At 37.3% G+C, this 24,764-nt stretch overlaps 2 protein-coding genes across 2 annotated transcripts in view; one reads left to right on the forward strand and one right to left on the reverse strand.

The window, feature by feature from the left end:
• Positions 1–12,058: 12,058 nt before the first annotated feature.
• Positions 12,059–23,120, reverse strand: rragca (Ras-related GTP binding Ca). The gene is made up of 7 exons (XM_008431088.2): positions 22,723–23,120; positions 18,983–19,186; positions 18,100–18,299; positions 15,106–15,220; positions 13,933–14,075; positions 13,635–13,783; positions 12,059–12,666 (listed from the first exon to the last, which is right to left on the reverse strand). The coding sequence occupies exons 1-7, from the start codon at positions 22,903–22,905 to the stop codon at positions 12,512–12,514; spliced, it is 1,149 nt and encodes a 382-aa protein (XP_008429310.1). The 5' UTR covers positions 22,906–23,120; the 3' UTR covers positions 12,059–12,511.
• Positions 23,121–23,987: 867 nt separating this feature from the next.
• The window catches only part of LOC103477787 (C-Myc-binding protein), a 2,674-nt gene continuing 1,897 nt past the window's right edge, over positions 23,988–24,764 (forward strand). The window contains exons 1-2 of the mRNA XM_008431087.2: positions 23,988–24,154; positions 24,297–24,369. Of these exons, the coding sequence (XP_008429309.1) occupies positions 24,002–24,154; positions 24,297–24,369 (226 nt within the window). The 5' untranslated portion in view covers positions 23,988–24,001. The remainder of the gene's footprint in view (positions 24,155–24,296; positions 24,370–24,764) is intronic.

The following is a 24,764-nucleotide window of genomic DNA, read 5'->3' on the forward strand; positions in this document are numbered from 1 at the left end:
CCGTCCCCCTCTCCATACGTCACCGCGCCGTCCCCTGTACTTGTCACTGCCGCCTCCTGCTTAAAATACGGTAATACAATACTGTTCAGGTTGTTAATAAATGTTAATTTTATGGTTAAAACAAAAAATTCGACAATTTTTTTCCAATATAAGACATACCCCGAAAGTAAGACATAGTGGGACTTTTGGGGATAAAAGGAAAGTAAGACACTGTCTTACTTTCGGGGAAACACGGTAGTAGTCTGTTGAATCACCAAGTCATTAACAGATTTTTTTTCACATACTCTACCATACTTACTGTAATTAATATCTTAAAAATGCTTTGTATTGCATGTTCTTTAACAGTGTTCGTAGGCCCTTGGAAAAGAAACAGGCCTGATTTGCTTTTGCAATTCGAATTGTTTAAAGTATTCTTTTTTTATTGCTCTTGTTCCTGTTTTCTGAGACACTTGCAAAATTAGGGAGTTTTATTATCTGTAAGTCATAGTCATTCAAATTACAAGGAACAATTGTATGAAATGTTTCATTGTATGTGTAATAAATCTATATGATATATGAGTTTCACTTTCTGAAATGAGTGAAAAAATGTAAACTTTTTCTTAGATATTTTAAGTTTCAGAGCTCTATTGGTCTAATTCAGTGCAGTAAAAATGTTTGATAGATATCAACACCCTGGAGATATATGTTTCAAGATGATTTATACCAATTGACTGTTGATGGAAATTTATATGAAGTGAATTTAGCACTGGTTTTGTACATATATAATAACTGAGAGTACTACTTGAAAATGCCATGAAGGGATGTCCGTAGCTCACCTTTTGTACCCTGGAAAAGGGCTTTAAAATTACCTCCCATACATATTATATGGTCTCTATACAATAAACATAGTCTGTCTGACCTTTAACCAAACTACATTTCTTTTCTGCCCCACAAGCACTGTGGAAATGTAGCTGACCTATTGTTTATGGTTGATGTGGTCCAGAGGGTGCGTGTGATAATGTAAAGTGATAGCGCATTCAAGAAATATTAACTTTTGTACAAGTCTTCATAAAATACACAGCTGACAACTTCAATATGTGTGTCTGTGTTGGTAAAAAAGATTTCTGTCCCAGAACGTTATCTTACAAATAGTTTATCAGCCTTGAATTGTAGATTTTATTCTGGTTCAGTAATCTACCTGACTGAAAGGTCTTATAAACAGGACACAAGAGTAAAACATTGTCGTTTATTTAAATAACTATCAGATTTCTGTTAATGTTGACTACTATGACTGAAGGCCGACGAAAACCCGTAATTCAATAACTCTTAAAATTTTAATATCCCTAAAGACTTTTGAGAGAAACAAGTTGGCTTAATGAAAGTATGTCTTTGTGTTGTTGGCAAATCCATTCCAGGTCCTGCTAGCGTGGCGTTCAGATGTTGGTGGCAGATAAAGGCAGAAACAGCCATTCTAAGATGCTGAGTATAGCAAGATCCGGGAGTCGCTGTCTGTGCCATTTAGATCCATTTGAATAGTGGACATCAGCAGCTTTACCCTGTGTTGAACAGGTCTTCACTTCACCATTAGGATTAAAGCAGTGCTGGTCATAGTAAGCTGAAGTATTTTGCTGCCGCACACACTCGCAGAGAAAAAACCTCTATGTATATCTGTGTGTACGCGTTCGTGCATGCGTGTCTGCGTGTGTGTGTGTGTGTGTGTGTTGGGGAGTAACTTCTTCCAACAGCTTCTCGGTTCTCATTACTCAGCCACTGTAACATGCTGTGCTTTCTACCTCACCGTATTGGCTGCTGTTTCCAGAGAAAAAGGGAAGGACGAGCCTCACCTCTGCTCTGAATGCATTAGCACACATCACATTTTCAATCTGGACCTCGGCACTGGTTCTCAGCAAGTCTACTGAATAGTAACTGAGATGGTAGGCAGGGAGGCTTGTGTGTGAGAGAGCAGGAGGGCTTAAAAAAAATACCCATACTCCTGTCCGGCGCTGATAAGTTTTGTCACAAAAAACTTTCAGGGCAGACAGCAGGGTCATTAGCATGACTCCCAGATTGAGAGGTGAGGGGGAAAGAATAAGGGGAAAGGAAGGAGGAAGGTGGGAAAAGTCGAAAAGTACATCCAAGTTGGCAAAGTTTTTTTAGGAGAACAAGTAAGCGCCCAAGCAAGCCTGTGTGTGCATATTGTTACATCCAAAAACAAACATAATCTCTGACCTGTCTGTCTCTCTCTTTCTGACACTAATACACACGATGGTTGACATTTGTATGTTCCAGGAAACTTGATCATCTCCCATCTACACAAATTCCTGGATGCTCATAATGATATGACAACTTTTATGGCTGGGATCCATGTTTGTTGCTGTTCACCATCATCTGAAAAGTATAACAAATACACATAAATAAAAAACCCTTCAAAATGGAAGATTCAATCAGAAAATAAAATAAAATCCAAAGACAACAGATTGGATTCATTCAATAAGCTTCTATAGACTTTGTATTTTTGATACAATTTGCAAAGAGTGATGAGCACATTGAAATTACGACATGTCTCTGATGACATGTAGAGTCACGTCATCAGAAATAATCATCACAATATTCAACAATCACACGTTTTTCTAATATTGTGCAGTTCTAATCTAAATACTTACAATAGGACTTTTTTGAGTCAATAGAGATTTTTTCTGAAATACTTTGAATTTTTAGCCAAATAAACCGCACAAGAAGTCATATACATTTGAAAGTTTATTTTACATTAAAATACAAGCTTTTTCAAATGCAAAAATGACCAAAGCAACTTTCTTTTTTATCTTAGTTTTTTGGGTTATACCTGAGCAGAAGTTTTTTTTTTTTTTACCTTCATCTTAAATATAAAGTGCATTTTATCTAAATAACATGTTAGAAAAACAACAAAAAAAACCCATCAGAAATGTTTCAAATATTTTTCCTAAGAAATAAATCTGAAATTTTAATGCAATGAATATCTTAAATTGTGATTTGTATGTTTTCTATTTATGCATTTTCAGGTAGATTTATGCTTGTCTGCACAGCTTTAAAAGTGCAATAATGTCCTGCAAAAAAAAAACAAAACATTTATATTTATTGGTTTATTGCTTTTTCCTGAATACTATAATTTTTTTTCTGACAAGAATTCATCCAAGTCTAGATTTCTTTACTGAGATTTGTAGTGTCGGCTTATAAAACCCAGATCAAATTTCTACTAATTACTCCACAATATTTAGCATGACTGACAGACAGCTTTTAAATAAATTAATGTTTATTGCATTAGAAAAATCTCACATTTGACATGTTAGTAGAATGCAACTTTAAATTTGAATATATTTCCTTAGCTGAGGGGAGAGAGGACCCCGCATTCCTATGTGTAACTACCAATCAGTTGCCTTCTGTTTTCATGAAAGTCTAAATATGAGCAGAAACTGAGGTCAGTTTCTCTGCCACTCTATAAAATGGAAAAACACAAGAGAACATGTTCTTCCAGTGAGGCAGTTGTGTTTATTTTCAGCTTCTCACAAATTAACACAGCAAATATTTTAAGTGAACGCAGAGTAAAGAGAATAGAAAAGCTGGTTAAAAATTTCTCTAGACTTTACTTTTACTGAATTGCTGCACAGAGCAGCATCTTTGGGTTAACACATCGCCATAGTTACTGCCTATTTAAAGTCTTCTGTGGACTTTTTGTCTTAGGAGGGTCAATAATTATGGGGGTTGCTGCACAGGCACAAAAGAGAGAAAACAACGCTCAATGTTCAAGCAGTGTGTGGACCTATTTAAGGCAGGTTACCAACCTGTTTGACAAAATAAATAATGAATTAAAAAATGATGAGTTCAAGATGAAAACCTCAAAGCTCAAATCGTCACTGCAACGTCACAACTGTCTGCTTTCTCCTCTAACACTAATGAGCAAGTGTGAGAGGGAGTGTGTACCCTGATTAGCCTGGCAGCATCAGTGTCAGACACTCAGCGGGAAGTCCACGACTCTATGTGTGTCCGTGTGTGTGTGTGAGCGCGCTGCATTGGAGCATTTACATGACTGCCAGTCAGCTCTCCTTGTCTGTTTTTAATGCTACCCCTCTCTTACTCGCTTTCTTCATCTTCTCTCTTGTTTTCCAAGCTCCAGGAACTCTGATCCTTGCATTCGCTCAGTTTGGCAAATGACTGCAGGGCCTGACAATCCACTGTCAGCACGCGCCGCCACAGTCAATAACGCTGTCCCATGTCACCGCACTACACTGGCTAAAGCTCATTTTTCTTATCCCTCCCAAAAACTGCTGCTTAACAGCCTCTTTTTCCTCGCCTCTGCCAAGCAGGCTGAAAGCCTTGCCATATCCATCCACCCTCCACCCCCCCATCATTCCCAGCCCTCGCTCAGAAAACCCCACCCTGACACATTTTTGGTTGTCCAAATGACCAGAACATCCTTGGTTCAAGTGAATGCTGCATAATTTGAGTCCAAGTGAAATTTGGAACCAAATGTGATGCCCCTGAATTCTGAGCAAGTGATGGGTGACTGATCCAGCTGTCTTGCTGTAACAAGATGAGGTCATGTTGGCTATACTCAGATACGGGCGTTGTAAGTATGCATGCACACACGCCCACGTGCATGCATGAAAGAGGTGCAGCAGAGCTCAGAGTGTTACAGAGAAACCGCAGTCTCCACGATAATCCACTTCTCCTCTATCCTGATCCATTAACCTCACAGTGTACCCGCACACTCACACACACACACACACACATGCACACCGGGATCAGAGCTCGGGTTGTCCAGCCCCATTGTATCTGCATGAAGCTGAGATAATGGCATCTGTCGCTGCTCCTTTTGTCAGCGCTGTCCCCAGCCCCTGCTCGCTGCTGGTCCCCATTAGCTGGCTGCTGGCCCGCTGGCCTCTCTGCTCCACGCTCTGCTGCCTGACCAGAAAATACAGGAGACGCCTGTCCCTTCCTCTAACTCCCACTGTCATTGTCTCTTCTTTCTTTCTTTCTTCTCGTCTAGTCATGCAACTCCTCTTGTTGCTGCAGATCAGTGTTTCACAAAATAGTTCAGTAAACAGGAGAGCTGTAAGAAAGACGGATTTCTGTCTGATGATACGCCTCCATTTGGTTTTTCCGTTGCTTAAAAGAAAAGATTGAAAAGTGAAACTTATATATTTTATCCATTATTGCCACACACAAAGTGATCGTAGTTTACAGCTAATGAAAACTCCAAATTTGAATATAACAGTCAGTCAGACATTAATAAAATACCTTAATACTTAAATGTTGTGTTATTGCCTACATAATCGTGGGGGGGAAAGCACGATTTTGACAGATGTCCAGCAGACAATGAACAGTGAACAAGTAAGCTCCAAAAGTTTAGTTAAAATGAAACTGGATGTACATAAACCTCTGTGGGCAATCATTTTAACAGAAAGCTAAGTGGAGGGAAAAAGTGTGGAAGTTAGATCCAGCCCAAGTCATTAGCAAACTAAGCCGATGCTTAGTAGCCTCAAATCATCGAATGGCTTAGTTTTAACACAGAGCAGAAATTTAAAAATGTTACAGTTGTTTTTTGATGTGATTGATTTAATGTGATTGTTCTAAGATGCATAGATTCAAATATTTTAAGTTGCTTAAAATTGTGATTTCAGATTTGTAAGAAATTGAACGTTTAATTTTGTAAACTATGAATCTTGTTTAATTGTTGTGTTAAATCTATGTTTTTGTGTTTTTTTTTCTTAGTGCTTTGTTCACAAATGCATCTCAGCAAATGAAAACCAATCTATGATTTCTTTTAAGTTCATTCATTTAAACAAACCTCTCTACCCCATTCCAGATTCTACCAAATCTGTCTTGGAACACATTGGGGAGGCGTTCTTTATGGGAAAAGGAGCCCAAAATCAAAATTCTGCTTAAGGCTCCACACGACCTTGGGCTAGCCCTGGTGGCAGTAATGGGTGAACAAGCAACACCTCACAGCCATCGCCTTGAGAGGATTGCAAAGTAAATCCTCTTAATGAGTCTGGAGGATTCACAAGGTATAGATGGTGGAGGGATCGTGTTCTTCCAGAGCCACCACACATAAACGTATCCAGGATATGGGCTCCAAGCGTTCCTTCTTCCACAACTAGAAACCGGGTTGCATATGTCCTCAGCAGAAAGCCGGCGGGGTTGTTGCTATGTGATCCAAAGTGATACTCCTTTCAGGTGAAACAAAGTTTTGCATTTCAGCTGGAAATCAATTTTCCTAGAGTCTGAAGGAAGAGTGATGAGGCACATAAACCAAGATGTCTGAGGTTCCATTGTCGTCTATTGTTGTTGGTTCACTGTGTTTCATCCATTTCAAAGTCAGAACATACATCTACATGTACTGTAAATTTTATAGCTCTGCACGCTTCCCTCTGCTGACAAGCTTTATGGAGATCCTGATTTCATTTTCAAGCATGAGCCGTTCCTTGCTCACTCTGCCAAAAGTACCAGCACTTGGTTTATTCGCCATAGTTTCACTGTGCTTGACTGGCCTGAGGAGCCATATGGACTATTGTCAAGATGAAGATGGAAAACATCAGACCTGACAATGCAACTGAAGTGAAGGCAGCTGTTAAAGAAATTTGGGCTTCGAAGTATTGAGTGAAGGTGCTTCACAGTAAATGGAGATACTTACATTTAGTGGATGTTTCTGCATTAAAGATTGTTTTATTTGCATTAAAAAACAATACAAATTAAAAAAAAAGGGCCAATAAGTTGCACAATTTTCCAGGCAACTTATTTTCGGAAATTTAAAAGCTGTGAGCAATAATTACCATAATGACCAAATAAAAAAATTGAAACATGAAACTCTAAGTGGAATGAATCTTTATATTAATTGAGTTAGATTTTTTTCTTATTAATTACTGTATCTAATTAGCTCTTAAATGATATTCTAATGCATTTAAGTGCAGTAGATTATTTTACAGCAAATGTCACTGCTGTCCAAAAAAAAAGCGGCACAATCCTAGAAGTGAAGCAACAATTCTGCTTCTAAAAACAATATTCAATCATATTAGTTGCTTATTCATCCACTGATTGCTTTTTTCATCAGCTTATTCAATCAGCTCTACGTGATATCAAATGAGAGTCGAAGTGGAAAACAAAAAGGTGTTCAGTCTGATTAAAAGCCTTTTCGAGACTAAAATAAAAAGCACAGATGGATACTGTCCTTTAAACTCACCTGGTAAATTCGTTTTTGTTTTGTTTTTTCTGATTTTGGTATGTTTTCAAATCTCTATCGTTTTGTGCCGCAAGCGATATTTTTGAGACACCTCCGCAAGAGGCAAGTACTTTCATTACAACAGCAGCACCACCATCAAAATGTGCCAAACTTGTCAGAGACATGCTGTCTGTTGTACAGACAGCGAAACACCTCAGCACCATTAATCTCAGCTCCAACTCGCCTCGTATTTGCTGCATAATCTGCACTCACCGGAGCCACACCGGCTCAGAATATAACAAATGTAGCCCGTGTTACATCTGTCACCTCCCTGGGACGTCTCACTTAGTCTCATCATTTTCCCCCCTCATCTCTCATAAGCACGGCTAATAAAATGTAAAGATGGGAGATAGTGCACCGCTGACTGAGTTTTATTAAGAACATAATGGCAATATCCCCGCTGTAATGATCTAAGACGCAGAGCGGGCCGTCCGAAGGAAGTGGGCATGACATCACAGGGGAAAAAGTCTGTTCTGCTTGCTTTATTTCATTATATTGGTTGAGCTCCCTTATTAGGGACGAAGGGGGGGGACAAAGCAGCTCTGCCTTTGATAAAGCAAAGCAATTTCAGCTGCTGTTATAGCGGCAAATTACAGTTGTACATCATGTAGCTCTCTCTCTCTCTCTCTCTCTCTCTTTTTTTTACTTCCTAAACTTCTCTCACGTTCTCCTTCTTCAGGTCTCTGTGTGCGAAAAGTCCTCGGTGTGGATGTTTATCTTCCTGTTGCCTGCACTGTGAAGCAGAAAGACTGGCAGAAGCAAGAGAGACAGTGGTTAGAACTGCAGACAACAGCCCCATCTACAGATACCGGGAGGTCAAGGTGTCACCATAGATTATATATTTTTCATATCTGGAATTTATCTTGATGGCATCTTCTTAATATGTGGTTCAGATATATTTAAAAAGGCATATTTTTACTGTGATGGTTAAAAAATAGTTTTTTTTTAGATGTTCAATAACCAAGTAAATGAATAAATGAATGAAAATGTTGTTTAAACGTGCGAAATCAAAAAGGGCAACAACAAAGTTGAAATATGAGGTTTTTTTTCTTTTTTTTTTTTTTTTTTATAAAACCTCTTATCCACTATTTTGTGTTCACAGTATTTAATTGACATTTTAATGGTGATTTGTATTTTATGCTTCCTTAACAGATTTTAAATATTACATCCGGAAACCAAAACTAACTCCCCGATTTCATATCTCACATACACCTCTCACAAAAACATGTGTACGTACAAACACCCGGATTAATAAATGAAAATACATACAGTTAACTTCAACATATTCTATGAGCTCACCCAATAATGCATCATTTTGGAAGTTCAACAAGACCAAATGTATAAATGTGATATGATGAACAATGTTCCAAGCTTGGAAAATCTCGTGGAGCATATTTCTATCCGTCATCTGAAAACAGTTTCTCACAGCTGTTGCTACAAGAAACGATTCAACTCCAACTCCTGTCAGCAAGTTTTACAAAGGTTCGGTCATTAATTGATGCATCCAAAGGTTGCAGAACTGGAGTTGCAAACTCCTACTCCAACAAACTACCTAGAGGGCACAGCAAACTTGGTGGTGGCAGCATCATGCTGTGGGGATGCAGGGAAAGTGAAGCTGGTCAGAGTTGATTGGAGGATGGATGGAACTAAATATAGTGAAAACCTGAAAGAAAATCTGTTAAAGGTTGCAAAAAATAAACTTGAAGCAGAATCCTAAACAGAGCTACAATGAAATAGTTCAAATTTAAATATTTTATATTTAGATGTAATCTCTATATTGTGCCAATTAAAAAAAAAATCATTTCCTTTCATTCTGTGACTTTTAATAGAAGAACATAAAGTAAACCATGCACCTACCTTTGTCGCTCTTGCATTATTAGACATTTTATGTCTTTCTTACAGCTTAAGTTGCCAAAACATTGCTACAATTTTGTTCTTGAAAGTAATATTTTATTTAAAAACAATAACAGTAATAGTCTTGTTTCTGTATCACTTAATCTTTGGCATATTTTGATTTGTACACTTATTCAAGATGTCACTTTAAAGCAAAGATATTCTTAGTTTTCTACTTTACAGAATGAACTACCTTCTGTTGTATATATATCCCTAACATTGTTGTTTAGAATAAACTTTTAATTTTTTACCACAACAAAAATTATGTATCTGCGAAATCATTTGAGACCCCCTACAAATGCCATAGATGCAGAGAGTGAAAAATTACACTGGTGAATAAATTTCACAACGCAAATCCAAATTATTTCACAGTATTTTTCTCTAATATTACAGAAAGAATGAAAAATACAGTCGGTAAATATCCCCAGTTTACATTTTTGAAGTACTTCATTAAGGTGCATCATTGGTCTTGTATTCAACCCAGGGATTTGAAAAAAAAAAAAAAAAACAGCTCGCATTGACCTTCAAATCATCATAAACACGACCCCGTCCCTTTAGCTGAATATGAAGTGACTTGCAGATCAACAAACCATCAGGCTGACAGCCCTAACCTATCTGCCATTAGCCTGTCGAGATACCACACTTTGCTTTAATTCACCATCTTTCAGAGTGTCACACTTTATATTCCCTGGCATGGTCGGGCTACATGCAGATGCATAATTTATCTCAAATTAGCGCCTATTTGAGTAAGCATCAAAGCAAGGCGGCTAAGGTTGGAGGAGAGCTTAAGGAACCGCAGGGAAACCATCGACAGGATTAATGCAGGAGATTTTTATAAGAAATTACTGGCTTAATGAAGTGGATAAAAAAGCTGTCAGTGTTTTATTGCATCTAAATTGTGTGGAAGTGGTGTTTAGCTGTCTCGCCTACATCCCACATAATGGGTCGTGACAGTAGCTGTGAGGCTTATTTAACTTAACTGGTGAATAACTTGCATGGCGAAGCTATTCACCGAGTTGTTTTTAGATGCACTACACCAGGGAGGGGAGTTGTTTCCCCCGTACTCCTCCTCATTTATTGTGATACCTCATCAGAAGAACAGTCAGCTGAAGAAAACTGATAATCAGCCGTTCTGTTGTGTGGAAAATTGTTTTTGTTGAAATTTTAATACTATAGGAATAATAATTATTATTATTAATAAGGAAATTACAAAGCAGAATAAGGTAAATTTAGCATTTTTTATTATTGCCATAGTGAATATTCATAAGAGACTGTTATTTTAGACGCTTCCTAAATTACTGGTAATATCCAATAACTTATGACTGAGTTGCATAAGTAATTGCAGAGGTACAGAAACTCTTGCTTGAACTGGATCCCATTGGACAACAAAAAAATAAATAAAAGACTGAGCAGGAGGCATTTCAGCGGTCCTGCATCGCCATCTTGTGCCTGTCTGAAGTATTACCTTCCAAGATGAGGTCTACCCAAGTCTTCCAGCTGGTAAAACGATGCTGAGGGCCAGGTGCTCATTAAAGCTTCAATGTATAACTGTGACCAAATGCGGATTAGAGAAAATCCACAATAAACTCAAACTTGTGTAACTTCTTTGTTTTTTGATTATTCCACCATGACAAAAAATAAATAAAAATTGTTTCACTTTTAAGTGCATAAAGCTCCGAGATGAAATGCATTCGTCTTACAAAATTTCTATTTTATACATTGCTGTGAACTCTCCTGTCCCCGTTTTTCTGCCCCACATATTTTAGATAACCAAGATGGAGACCATATTTAAAGGATTATTTCATTTCTGACAGGGAAAGACTGTCCTAACCATCAAGGCATGATGTGGAAAAGGTTAACCACCCACTTATTAACTGCAATAAGGAAGCAGCCTAATACAGTTTGATTGGTTCTGTTGGTTCCAAATCTTTTAAAGTAATCGGTATCAAATAATGAAGGTTATTTTAGCCAATGTCTCTTAAACCAAAACATCTTTTTTCATTTTAAATGTAACAATTGAAGACATATAGATATAGGCAGACCTATAAATTATAAAAATGAAGAAATAAAAGAATGGGCATGATATTAAAATCAACTTTGATAATTTCTTCCTCTCGATATATATGCATCTTTTTATTTTTTTTCAATTCATTTTTATTTTTGATTACAATGAGCAGTGTTACGGCTGAGAACAATACAAGTTAACAACACACTGATGAACACATGCTTGGAATGGGATCTTGTTCTTGTGAACCCTTGTGATTAGAATTAAAACACAAAATATGAGTAAAAAAAATATCTGGGCATGTATTCGAAATTACAGGTTGAGACACATGCAAGTGTTAACCAGTTTATTTTAGAATATGAAAATCCTTTTCTGTTGCAATTGTGGTGTATTTTTTTAAAGAATCAATCATTTCTCACATTTTTTGGCAGTGCTTTAAACAAAAGCCAAACATCTTTTTAAAGCCATCACAATCCCAATAAAAAGTTGAATTTTTCAGCAGAGCATTACAGCAAAAAAAACAAAAAAAACCAAAAACAGATTTTAACTGATTGAGAAGCGTTTAATTATGCTGAGCTGCTGTTATCGAGATGAAGGCTGTAAACTTTGAGTAAAAGATGCTTTACTGCAAGAAGCCCAGAAGGGGATTAAATCAAAACCTTTAACTGAAATCCAAACACTCATACACAGATATCCACTCTCTCACAACGACATGGATAGATGGACAGCACAATCCCTTTTGAGTCTATTCACAACACCCGTTTCCCTTCACAAGTGAATCCAAAAAGTGAGTTTTGGGCAGCATTAGGTTAGGGGGCGGTGTGGAGTGAGGTAGGAAGAAGCTTGCGCTGCCGTCAAGCTCCATCTACCTAAGGCCAACTCTGAACGTGTGCGTGCGTTAGGACTAGCAGTTCACATCCACAGTCTTTTTTTTTTTTTCAGCACAGAAATGATCGGGTTCGTCACTACACAGGATGAGGACGTCACAATTTGTCCAGCAGAGGTCAGACAGTGTTGTTATTTTCCTTCCTCCTTGAATCGTCCGCGTAAAAACAACCAGCAGCTCAGTGTTGCAGCCAAAGACTGTTTTAGGAAATCAGAGGGAAAAATGCTGAACCTGTTCCAATCCAGGTGCGGTTTCTCCACTTCGACACAGCCAACACAGGGCTTTACATTCACCTAAAGCAGATGCCTCCGTCCGTGCGTCGCTGCTGCTTCCTTCCTCGAGGCATCCATCACTGCTTTAGGTGCTGGGAGATAGGGGATGCGACTGGAGCGCCAGAATCGTAGTCTCTCCTCCACAGACTCCCCCATCTTTCCTTGTTCCTACCTCCATTTTTCAAGTTTTTATCTATTCTTTGTTATTGAAGCAGCAGTGTTTACAAGGTGTTGCGCGGCGTGCCGTTCAATGCGACCGCCTTGTTGCAGGGGGAGCCAACCGCCTGCGAGCCTAAAGGACGCTGAGCGGAAACTCCGACTTCAAATACTTCGTGGATGGCCTTCCGGAAACAATGGAAGTTGTAGTCTATTAATCCTGCGGATATAATAAAATAAAAATAAAAAAAAACACGTATTCAGCATATGTGCATGAATTGAGAAGTTTCTAAATACAAACAACTGAGATCACCCAGGCAGGACCCTCAGTTTTAAGTATGGTTGATGCATAAATACAAAAAATAAATAAAATAAATTACAGTGGAGTTTAGTTTTTTGTCAGCTTTAAATATGGGGCCAGGAAAATCCAAAGACTGCAAGAAGGATGAAGAACTGAGAGATTCCAGGATCAGATCAGTACATGGATGGACAGACAGACAGATGGATAAACATACAGACTGAAAGCTTGAGGGGTAGAAAGAGAAACTGACGAACAGATGAATAGATGGAGATACAAACTGACAGATGGACGGACGGATAGATGGATAGCAATTTATTTTTATAAAGCGTGACACTTAAAATTGCCTTTGAATTCATTTGAGTTGATTCTTCATCACACTGATGATGGAACATAGTCCATCTCCCCTTATCCAATAAGAAACTCTCTACTATTTAAAACACTATGAGAATCTTGTCATTTGCAGAATAGTCTCACAAGTCACAACTTTTAGTAGAAGTCCACACCGCTCACAACCAGAAGGAATGTTTTTTTTAGTTTCCACAGCAAGATAAAAACACCCTTGCAACAACAGAGCATTGCTTTGGCAAAAACTTGCAAAATTCATCGAGTGCAGAAAGTATCAAGGATATCAAAGGATGTCCAAGTTTTTTTTTTTCGTAGTAAATTTTAGGCTTGGACTTTAAATTTTCTCCTCTTTAACAAATTTGTCAGGCAGAGCATGAATTACTTACCAAATGTCATCAAACCAGAAAGAGATTTTTCATACATGTCTCTCATCCTGAATCTAATTTTTTAAAAACATTTATTGACCAGGATCACTGTCCACCTCCTGTTAATGTGTGGAAACGTTTTGGTTCTAGCGTACGTCTGTGTTGGTGCAGGTTTACCTTTACGCTCGAAGCTCTCCTCCCTCAGGATGCAGACCAAAGCGAGGAACTTTGTGACCTCTTTAAGGTACAGCACAGTTGTGTTGTTGAGCTTGATGATCGCCATGGACTCCTTGTCGTAGGCGCTGCCGCTGCCATCCTCCCTCAGACTAGTGCAGCATGAAGACAGCAGTGTAAATTTAAGAGCTGAGGAATTTACTGCAGCTCTTTTATGAGGTCATTTTTATCCATTACCAAGTTATTATAAAACAAAACATTCATGAGCCCCCACACATACGTCTTGAGGTGTTCAACATACCCGTATATACAAGAGACATCAATCACCACATCGATCATATCACAGCACAGTTCGTAGGACTGCATATCTACAGGCGAGCTGTCTGTGGCGATGTAGATCTTGCTGACCACGTCGAACAGAAAGGCCTTCTCGATCCCTGAATTCTGGCAGGAACAAAGAACGAAAGATGACAAAACATGAAGAGGGTATAAAAAAAGAAAAGAAATGTCATCATGTGGACATTTATAATGAGAGTACCATCATTAAAAAATAAGTTAATTCTTCTACTAGTCCAGTGGTTTTCAAAACAGATAACCAAGGAAAACCAAAAAACAAAGAAGGATAAAGCTCATCAAATCCAGCAGTCGCATAAAGAGAGCTCATATGTTGCTACATGGACAAATCCTTTAGTGTTTTATTACCTCACATCTTTAGTAGAAGATAATCAGCTGTTAATAGGAATGACCCGGTAACAGAAATCAGCTGATTTTCAGTTGTTATTTTTTTTTCCTAATCAGTGAATGTGTCACACTCCTTAGTGTGGAGGTTGCTATTGAGTGAAGAGGATTAAAACTTAGCTTTTTTTTTTTTCTGCTTCCCCCAACCCCACACAATTCTACCCCAATTCAATTTCATCAAAACAATTAAAGTACATAGCTATGGAATATCATTGTATTCATTTAATTAGTATAATGATTATGGATATAAACACAAAAATTCTCAAATAACCACATATCCTTACAGAAGATTTTTATCTGAGGCAGGACATAATTAGAGTATAGTTGCTATGCAACTTCTTGTTTTGTTTTTTGTTGTTGTTTTTTCCCCATGTACGTCATCTGTAATGAAATATTTGAAAAAAGAAAATGAGGGAGAAAAAAAAAAACTTCCTAAAACATTGGAAAGACTAAACCTGCAAATGTATAAACGGACCAAGAGGCAAGATGACCAGCAACCCTTTATGTACTCTGTTTTAACTTACATCTAGCTAAAACAAACCAATCACTTAAAGTATATTTGTGTTTATAGCTCATCATTTCAGGACAAAATATTGATATACATGTCCTAAAAAAAAAAACCTCAGAGGTTTTGCACAGTCATATCCTCAGGATCAGCTGTGACCTGCATCAAGAAGAATGCCTCACTTAAATCACAACCAGGGACACCGGAGAGAGTTGGCCGTTTTCTACTTACAGAAATGAAGATATTTAAGAGGTTCTCCAAGGTGGGCAGCTGGGGGATGAGCTTCTGTACCACTTTACTGAAGGCCTCAAAGATGGAGTGGTCATAAATACTTGTCAAATAGAAGCTGGATGAAATGGGCATAAAGGAAACCAATAAGCCGTTAGTCTTGAGTCACTTCCTTGATTAATGATTAAATAACCACTTAGGAAAGAAATTACAAGATCACGAGAAAACAGATAAATGACAGAATTTCAAGCTGATAAGAGACAGATAGTACAATGAACTGCAAAATGAATGGGTTTTAGTGACAGAAATATAAAAATAAAAGCTTTATTTCCATGAGGAAGTGGTGGTTTGATCCAAAGAGAGTTTTCAGCAACCACTGCAAAGAAGTGTAATTTTACCGAGCAGAGCAGTTGAGAAACAACCAGAGACCTTTTTGCTCCATCATATATCCAGAACGGATCTGGCCGTCTAAAAGAAATAAAACAATCTTACCCAACATAAAACACACTGCTGCCTATGTCACCAGGGCTCCAAAATGATCTGAAAGGCTGCTGCAGAGCCGACCACAGCCAGATGAAATAAATAAAATCAAATAGTTGTTCTCTTTTAGCGATGTTTTATTGTGGTCGTTTTATTTATAGAGCTCAAACAATAATTTAGAAATAATATGAAGCAATTTTTTTTTTTAAATTGGATAAATTATTTCAGTGTTAAAAAAAAAAAAAAAAAATTCCTTCCCTTTTATTTCCACTGATCATTCCCAAAAGGGAAAATAAATAAATGAAATCACACAACACAACCAATACTCAGTTTATTTTAAACAAAGACAAATATAATCATGTCATTAATAATTTCTTTTTTGAGGTTCTAATGCAAGTCAAAATACATCCCGTAAAAATAGAACGCCACATCAGACAGACGTTTTGTTTGTACATGTAAACTATGAGCCTGCTGTGGCAGTGCAACAGTATCTGACGCATGAGTCAGTGTCACTTCATTAGAAGAGCAAAGAGGAATTTGATAAGAATAGCGGCGTAAAACCTTATCACTGCACCTCAGTCAGGTTTCACACCATGCCATACACCTATAAGTTTTAAAATTATATTGATTTGACAGTTGAATCAGGAAATGTTTCACTACTTTTTATCAGCAGCCTTTGGTACTGTGGATCTTTAAATTCTGGCATCATGTGCATTGGTATTAAAAAATATAACATTGTCCTGGTTTATATTAGAGTTTTTCCTGGTCGTTTCTCTACTGTGGGCCCCCTCTACATTGGGGTCCCTCAGAGATCCACACTGGGCCCACTGCTGTTTATCTTGTATTTGTTGCCACCGGCGCCTCTTTTAGGAAGCACAATGTTCCTTTTCATAGCATTTTGCTTATTCTTTTAGACTGTATGTGTTAAATGGCTGTATTGTGAAGCACTCTAGTCAGCTGGTGTTTATAGATTTGCAAAGTGAAAAACTTGACCGTGTTGAATGATTGAGTAAAGTACGAAATGACATAAGAATCCACAGTCCTACACATACAGTACACATCGTACTTTAGACCTGTTCAAAAAGAAGCTAGCTTTGACTCAAAATAAGTCATTGTGTTTGTGGCAACATGTGATTGTGGTTGCCACTACTTCCAGACCACAAACCAAGATGAACACAATAGTTCAAACCTTTAAGCTGAAAAAAAAAATGAAGAAGCAGGTCACGTTTGTCTGACGCGAGTCGAGCTCACGTGGAGAGAAATTACTACAAGCATCAAAACTTTTATGGACTAGAGTGTCTATAAAAAGTATTCAACACCTTAGATGTTTTACTCCTTTTACAAATCAATCATGATCAGCATAATTTGGATGTTTTTATAAAGAATACAAAAAAAGCTTTAATGTCAAATAAAGGTCCAGTCAATTGATGCTATGTACTATGCTGTGAAAATTATTTACCCCTTTAATCTTTTTGATCTTAAATGTTTTGGTTTTTCATATTTTTATATGTGAAATGATAATTTAGTTATAATAAGGGCAAAAAATGCTGTCTAAACCATCCTTCACCATCCATTATTTATGCTTTTCAAAACAATAAATGTCTCCATGGGGAATTGTAGGGTTCAGACTCACATTTGCCAAAAAACCCAAAAACAAAATAATAAAAAAATAAAACCTTCCAGATGATTGCCATAGATTTTGAGAAAATATTCTGGGGATTGATGAGAGAAAAACGTAACTTTTTGGAAGGTGTGCACCCCGTTACATCCGGCTTAAAACTAGTACATCGTTTCAGAAAGAGAACTTTATACTGACAGTCAAGGAAAGCGGTGTCAGTATAACGCAGTGGTCTGCTTTGATGATCCAAGATCTAAATGAGATGCAGATCCATGAATTCTGCTCTCCATAAGATTTTGAAGGAGAATCTCTGACCATAGTGTGTCACTTAAAGGTCAAACATAGTTTAGTGATTCTGCAGGACAGTGATCCACAGCAGACTGACATTTTTTAAGGATTCCCGTTGGTCACGGGATTTCCCCAGGACTCCCCCTGGGTTTCCCCCAGGACTCCCACAGGATGGGACTAAACTTTACTGTTAATCATTTAAGAGGATCAAAAGTTAACAGGAGCAGACAAGAGTGGAAACCAGCCAAGAGACAAAATCACGATGACGACAAATGACACATAGGACAGGCATCGTCAATTTGTTTTTTAATAAGCCTACCCTTTATTTACGGCATTTTTACCTTAAATAAAGTCACCATTTAAAAACTGCATTTTGTATTTAGTTGTTTCTGTCTGACATTTAAATAATTTTTTCAGCACTGCTCAGTGAAGAAAAGACTCTCAATACCCTCTTTGCGATGGAGCAATAGTTATATGGAAGTGTGGAAAGAGAGGGTCAACTGCACTCGACTGAATCTTTCAGATATATTCTAATTAATTATTTTAGTTTAATCCTTTACTAATGTCAAGCAGCCACTTTGCTTGCGTAACAAATATTAAATCAGATTTACCTAAGATGCAGCTTCTCTAAACTTGCATCCGCCAGATCGTCGTTGGCTCTCTGATGGATGTCTCTCTGCGTTTCAATCTTGTGATCGTCCGAAAGGCCATCCACTTTGTGAATAAACACCTCAAAGTTGATCTCTGGATTGACCCTGTAGGCCCGTGACACGGTGAGATGGAGCCGTCCCAGAGCCTCCATGTAATCATCCTGCAGTGGAGGATTTGTGGTTTTAATAATGAGTTTGCACAAACAGAAAGTCGGTCGCAGCATAGCATGAAGACGAGAAAGAAAGGAACATAAAGGCCAAAACAGGTTTAATTAAAGATGTCTGATGAATTCCAAGTTAGAATACAACAGACATACAATGTTATAATATAAACTGTTTTATGCAGCACACCATACTGTAAGGAGCTGTGTGTTGCAGCTTCTGTCATAAAGGTAGCTTTCAACCTAATAAGCATGTTTCACCAGGTTGTAAAACATGAAGAAATACACTTCTGCACTCTTTCGTGAACATCAAGAGGAAAACTGATCTGCTCCAGTAAAAACAGCTGAAACAGATTGAATTGGATGCACCTCGACCACAAACAAACCCTGAAATCCGATCAGCTTCTGCTTTTAATGGAGAAGAGATCAGTACTTGAAAGCATTTTGAGTCATGTGGACCGCACGCTCTAAGAGCCCATTTGTTGCTGGTAATAAGCTTCTCGTAAACATTAACTGCAAGAATGACATAGTATTTTTTTTATTTTCAATAAGTAGAAAAAAAAAAAAAAGATGACAATGACTCAGATTTTCTTTGTTGATTTTACTGAATTAAATAGCTGCTCATAGCAAACCCCAAAAGGAAAAAAAATGAAATGAAATTCAACATCCTGTTTGTTCCTCACCTGAGCATCGATGACAAATATCAGCGCTCCGGTTCCTCTGAAGATCATCTCGTAGTCAAAAGTGGGGTCGAGAAAGTCCACCTGGCCAGGGAAGTCCCAGATCTGGAAGTTAACAAAGGAGCTGCTGGAGATGTCATCCTTGTAGATCTTGTTGGTGCTCTCCAAAAACAATGTCTCATTGGGGGACATTTTGTGGAACACCACCTGAAATGACAGTCATGTCTGTAATTTAGCAGAACGAACGCAAACAGCTTGTTTCACTTGTGTAAAACACAAAGTCTTGTAACATCTGCGAAAATTACTGCTGACAGTTTGATTACTTACGCTTAATCAAATGGAGAGCGACAAATTAGCCAAGATACGTCAGAGCTAAAATATAAAAGTTGTTCAGTTTGGTAATTTGGCACTTTTAAAAAGGCAGTTTGCAACACGGACAAAAACAGAAAACAAGGAAGTTCAAACTTCAATAGAGCTCCAGCATCTACTCAGCACTAGCTGCAATCATTAGAAGAGCATGAGGTTGTAATCAAAATGTCAATATTGTGCTCTCTCCACAGCTTGGCTGTATAATGCTGAATCATCATGTTTGGTTAGCTTTAATCAAATCTGTTCATTTATTCATGTCTGATTCTTGTATTCAGTATTCCTCTAACAACTAAGAAATAAAGAAACTTGCTACTTTACTCGTTACAAGTGTAAAGTAAACTTGTTATTTTACAACAATTATTGTTGTAAAAAAAAATCATTATTTTCACCAATTATTTAAATTCCTCCCCATACTTGCAATTTTTAAAACTTGTTGTAAAATAAATTGATTAGATTTATATACATTTTATATTCTATGATATACATGTATTATATTATATAGGCAAATGTAATGTACAGTCTTTCTGGACATGTCATTGTTGAACTCGTCTTTGAGGATTCAAAAGTGTGTCTGATATTATTCTACTTTTGAAGGGAGCATAAAACTGTTTTACAAAGTCGATTTTTTTAGTGAGTAAAATTGTATGAATTTCTTTTAATACCAAGCAAATTTGTATGTGACAACACATTTGGCTTTGGTTCCACTTTTTGACAAAGAAAAGGCTATTGGAGCCATAAACTTTTTATTTTTATTTCACCGTTTCACCAACCTGTAGTTGCTAATTCTTTGGTTTACAATTTTAAAAAAGAAAAACCTAGAAAATTTACAAACTAAAAAATGACCAAAAATTAGCTTACTTTTTTATTCAACAAAATAAAATGACAGAATAAAAATGTTTAAAAAGCATAAAAGATTTTATGAATCCGTGTTTAGATTTTTTTTTCTCCCTATTAATTGAAATAAAAGTTTTTTTTAAGTCCTCAAATAGTTGAGAACCACAGGCATAATACCTGAAAATGTTCACAAAACAGCAAGTTTATATCCATTGGTTCACTTATGACACTCAAGATTGATTTGAGAAATTTATGTAAAAAGTTACATATCGCTTTTAAAGACTGATATGGTACAAGATTGAAAAAATTTTCTGTAAAACTTCCAATTTTAAGCATTAATTCATGTTTTTCCAAGCAAAACTACTAACTGCATTTTGACTCGATTCAGGCACAAAGCTATCATTTGAGCGTCACATGTCAAACAAAAGGGAAAAAAGGTCAGAAAACTGCAGACTTGCTCATGCTCATCTGACGCAAGACGCCACTGCACTCAGCATTTTTCAGTTACATGCTTCAGAGGCAGATAGTAAGATAATAGCTGTCAACTGGTTAGGTATTAATCAAAGCTTTGACCAAACGAAGCCTGTAAAGCAAAGAAAAAAAAAACAGACAGCAATTTCTTAATGGATACAAAGTATTGCTCCACAGCTGCCATTTTGATTCAAAGACCAAAGGCCAACTAGCAAGCAAGCAAAAAGCCAAATCACATGCTCTCCAAAGGCCTCCAATAATCTCCTACTGGGAGCTGTGTGGATTAGAAAGGAAAAATTTACTTTTACTTTTATGTCTTTGCACTCTCAAATCACGTTGAATTTTAACATAAATAATGAATTATCACAGACGGAACAGCGGCTTCTTATCAATTATTCAAACACAGCATCAAGCTAAAGCAAGACTTTAGGAATCACATTGTAACACAATCCAGTTTCAGAGTTATTTTTTGTTTTCTGCCAATCAGAAAAAAAGGTGGCCGACACCTTCAACTGTAAACAAAACTGGGTTTTTTTCTAATATGTGATTTCATGTAATCATACTATATCACACAGAGTGGAGTAAAGCAAGTTTGAACGCTGAATGGAGGTGGTTGAAATCTCAAAATCAGTCAAGAGGAATTTAACCCAGTTCATATACAAACATATACAAGAGACACGTTTAATAAGTACTAAGAGGGGGTCTACCCTTTGTTCTTTTCTCGCTTGAGCTTTGCTCTTTTTCACATCACAACTGCAAACTTTTATTTATTTCAACAGGATCTTACGTGACAGGTCAGGCAACGTTAAAAAGTACAGTTTGCCAAAAGTCATGTAGGGAACAATGCAAACATGGAAGAAGGTGCTCTGCTCAGGTGTGACCAAAATTACATTTTTTGCCCACATATAAAGTAGAAATTATCACTATGAAAACAACATCCCCTCTTTAAACCATGGTGGGGACAGCATTATGCTGTGTGGATGATTTTCTTCAACAGAGCCAGGGAAAGTGGTCAAAGTTGAAATCCTGGAGAAAAAAAAACATTAAAAGCTGCACTTCAGACTGGAGTGGAGGTTTAATTTCCAACTGATCTACAAGTATTTCTATGTGTTAGATTATCCTAGACAACTTTGAGACCTAAATCTAGTTGGGAATGTTTTTTTGTAACTTGAAACTGTATGTACGCAAATTATTTCAGTGCAATCTGAATCAGCTCTAGCTATTTTGCAAAGAAGAATGGGCAACATTTATCATCTCAAACTGGTTCAGACATACCCAGAAATACTTCCAGTTGTAATTTAACCAGATCAATCAATCAACTTTTACTTATAACGCACATTCCAGCAACAAGGCATTTCAAGGCATCATAAAAACACAAAAAAGTCATGCAATATAGAATCAACCATCGAAACATTACATTAAGTCAAGTGCTATCGTTGAGTTTTTAATCGATTATGCTTTAAAGACAACTCCAAACAGGTGAAGTTGCCTTGGAAATTGCTCACCTAATTTACTAATTGGGTGAGCTACTGATTATAATTGGTCACAATGCGTTTTATTTAGGGACGTCAGAGTAGAGGAACTGAATACATTTTAGGATGCATTTGCATTTTGTGTTGCTCTAACACACAAAACTCAGATAAAATACACTGAAGTTTGTGGTTTTGATGAGACAAAGAGTGAAGTAGAAAAAAAAAACAAAAAGAAAACTTTAGAGTGTGCGAATAATCTCGCCTGTCTCCTGACTCCAGCGGTGAAACATTGATTTAAAACAAAAGGTAAAGGTGTGGTCAGTTTGCTACCGAGTCTTTGGCATGTGACATACTACTTGTCCTCATCTCATCGACTGCCTCTGTCCACCTGGTTAATAATTACCAGCCGCAGCTTTCTGGCCATCAGCTTGCTGTAACAATCCTTGTAGTTGCACACATTAGATTCACTGATCACAATTATCATTAGCGACATGCTAAACTAAGTTGCTAGCTATTTTAACTGAGAGAAGCAAATGAAAGCGGCCCCTAGCCTCGCAATGCTAACACTTTCAAAAAAAACAGGATATCTCTCCCCACCTTCTGTATGGATGACTTGCCGCTTCGCCTCAAACCCATGAGCAGGATCCTCGGCTTGCTGTCTGACGGAGACGAGCTGTCCTCGATATCGGGCTCCTCTTCACCATAACCGAAATCTTTGGGGAACGAGTCCGAAACCCCGTAGCTGTCAGCCAGCTGTTCCACCTCGTACTGAATCGACATTTTGACCTAACAACGGTCGCTTCCGCTGTTTGCGCCGACTCTAAATATATCTAAACACAGTTGTGTTTGTCACCAGACGCTATAAACCTGTCTTGTTATGAAAACAGGTAGTCAATATCGTATTAGCCTCTTGAAAACACAGTGCATGATGATCCCACACATTTCCTTAGGATTTCCTCTTAGCTGAAAAAAAAAATGCTGATCGTCCCGCCTTTTGATTCTGATTCGTTGTTTGGATTACATCTCAAACAATGATTGGCTGGTGATCCTGTCAGTCTTTTGAGGTTTTTCACTGTCACCTGACTAGTACCCAGACTTGTTTTGTGAACTAAACCATAGGAAACAAAATAGTTGCTTTTGCAGAATTGAACAACTTAAACCAAATCCCGTTGACCAAACCTAGTTAAACCGTGTTTTATGGTTTTTATTTGTTATTTCGCAAGAGTAAATATTTATTGAAAGTTATAAAATACTACTAAACAGAAACCGATATGTATTTATCAAACTACCAGCAGATGGGGACAGACACACGCGTCAGTAATTCAACACTTTCAAAGTCTATCTAAAATGTAGGAAATATCATAATTAAAATATTTTATATTTATTCCAGAGAAAATTTGTTTTAAGATAGCATAGGATGTAAAGATATACGTTGCGATTTCATCAATAAATAAGAAAGAAAGAAAGAAAGAAAGAAAGAAAGAAAGAAAGAAAGAAAGAAAGAAAGAAAGAAGGAAAAATAATTTTGTTCATATGTTATTTTATTTGCTTCTTACATTGATCAGATTAAGTGGGGTTTTATTTAGTTACTTATTTTCTTTTTCTATTCTCTTATTTTTTAGTTTAATCTATAATGACTTGTTTGTGCTGTGATAGAAGTTCAATTTGTATGTTTTAGAAATGTAATGTTTTTATTTTTGTTATGATTTTATTAAAAGTGTTCTGTCTTTTTATAATATTTTACTGTAGTCGTCAAATAATCCGTTTTATCTTATTTATTTAGTTTATCTAATGAAGGTTTTCCTTTTGTACAAACGAGGACCTGCTGCGTTTTACATGAGATACATGAAGGCAGCACTGAGTTCAGTGCAGCTGTATGCTTGGAGCCCTTAAAACGAAAGTTAACTTTACCGACCCGGTGGTACTTTACCTGTTTTTCCATTCGCTTCGATACCAAAGCGGTAGACTAAATATACAAGCTTTGCATTCAGTCAGCTTTACAGCCGATATCATCATGGCGCATTATAGAGTAAGTGTTTTTAATGTCGCTTTATATTTCTCCAGGTAAAGAAGAAATGTTAGAAATCCTGCACGCTAGCTGCGCTGTTAGCACGCCAGGAGGCTTCAAAGTAAAATAATGTCTTTTAAATTACTACGTTCTCTTCCCACAGGCCTCTGACTCCAAGAGAGAACATTTCAGAAGATATTTGGAAAAAACTGGAGTTGTTGACAGCCTCACCAGTGGTGGGTGGCTTATTTTTTTATGTGCACTACAAAGACTGTAACTTCTGGGTTTTTATTATGGAGTTGCAAGCCAAGATGGGCTATGCTCACGCTTCTTCATCGCTACGCTCTTTTGTTTTGTAATTTATGCAGGACTCTTGGTCATGTTTACTGTTTAGATTTGACAGCGACAGCTTTAACAACAGTTTTAGTACACTTTATTTTTTGCAAACTTTTCCAGTTTTGCAATGAGAAGATGACGTTCTAAACCTTACATAATTCACTGCGTAGTGGAGCACAGCGCTCAGTAGGCTATGCTGAGACCGTCTAATTAAATTATTGGACTCAGGTGTGTTTGAGTAGAGACGCATTCAAACCAGAGGAGCAGATGTGTCGTCACCAAGACTTGGGGGGGG

The sequence above is a fragment of the Poecilia reticulata genome, linkage group LG16 (assembly GCF_000633615.1).
Source record: "Poecilia reticulata strain Guanapo linkage group LG16, Guppy_female_1.0+MT, whole genome shotgun sequence".
In the NCBI taxonomy this organism is placed as follows: domain Eukaryota; kingdom Metazoa; phylum Chordata; class Actinopteri; order Cyprinodontiformes; family Poeciliidae; genus Poecilia; species Poecilia reticulata.

Excerpts from the sequence above, each read along its gene's own strand:
- rragca (XM_008431088.2), bottom strand. The coding sequence starts at position 22,905 with ATGTCGATTCAGTACGAGGTGGAACAGCTGGCTGACAGCTACGGGGTT. Across the intron at positions 15,221-18,099 it reads TTAGAGAAGCTGCATCTTAG|CTTCTATTTGACAAGTATTT; the intron begins GTAAATCTGATT and ends CATTTCATCCAG. Across the intron at positions 14,076-15,105 it reads TCTTAAATATCTTCATTTCT|AATTCAGGGATCGAGAAGGC; the intron begins GTAAGTAGAAAA and ends TGTTCCTGCCAG.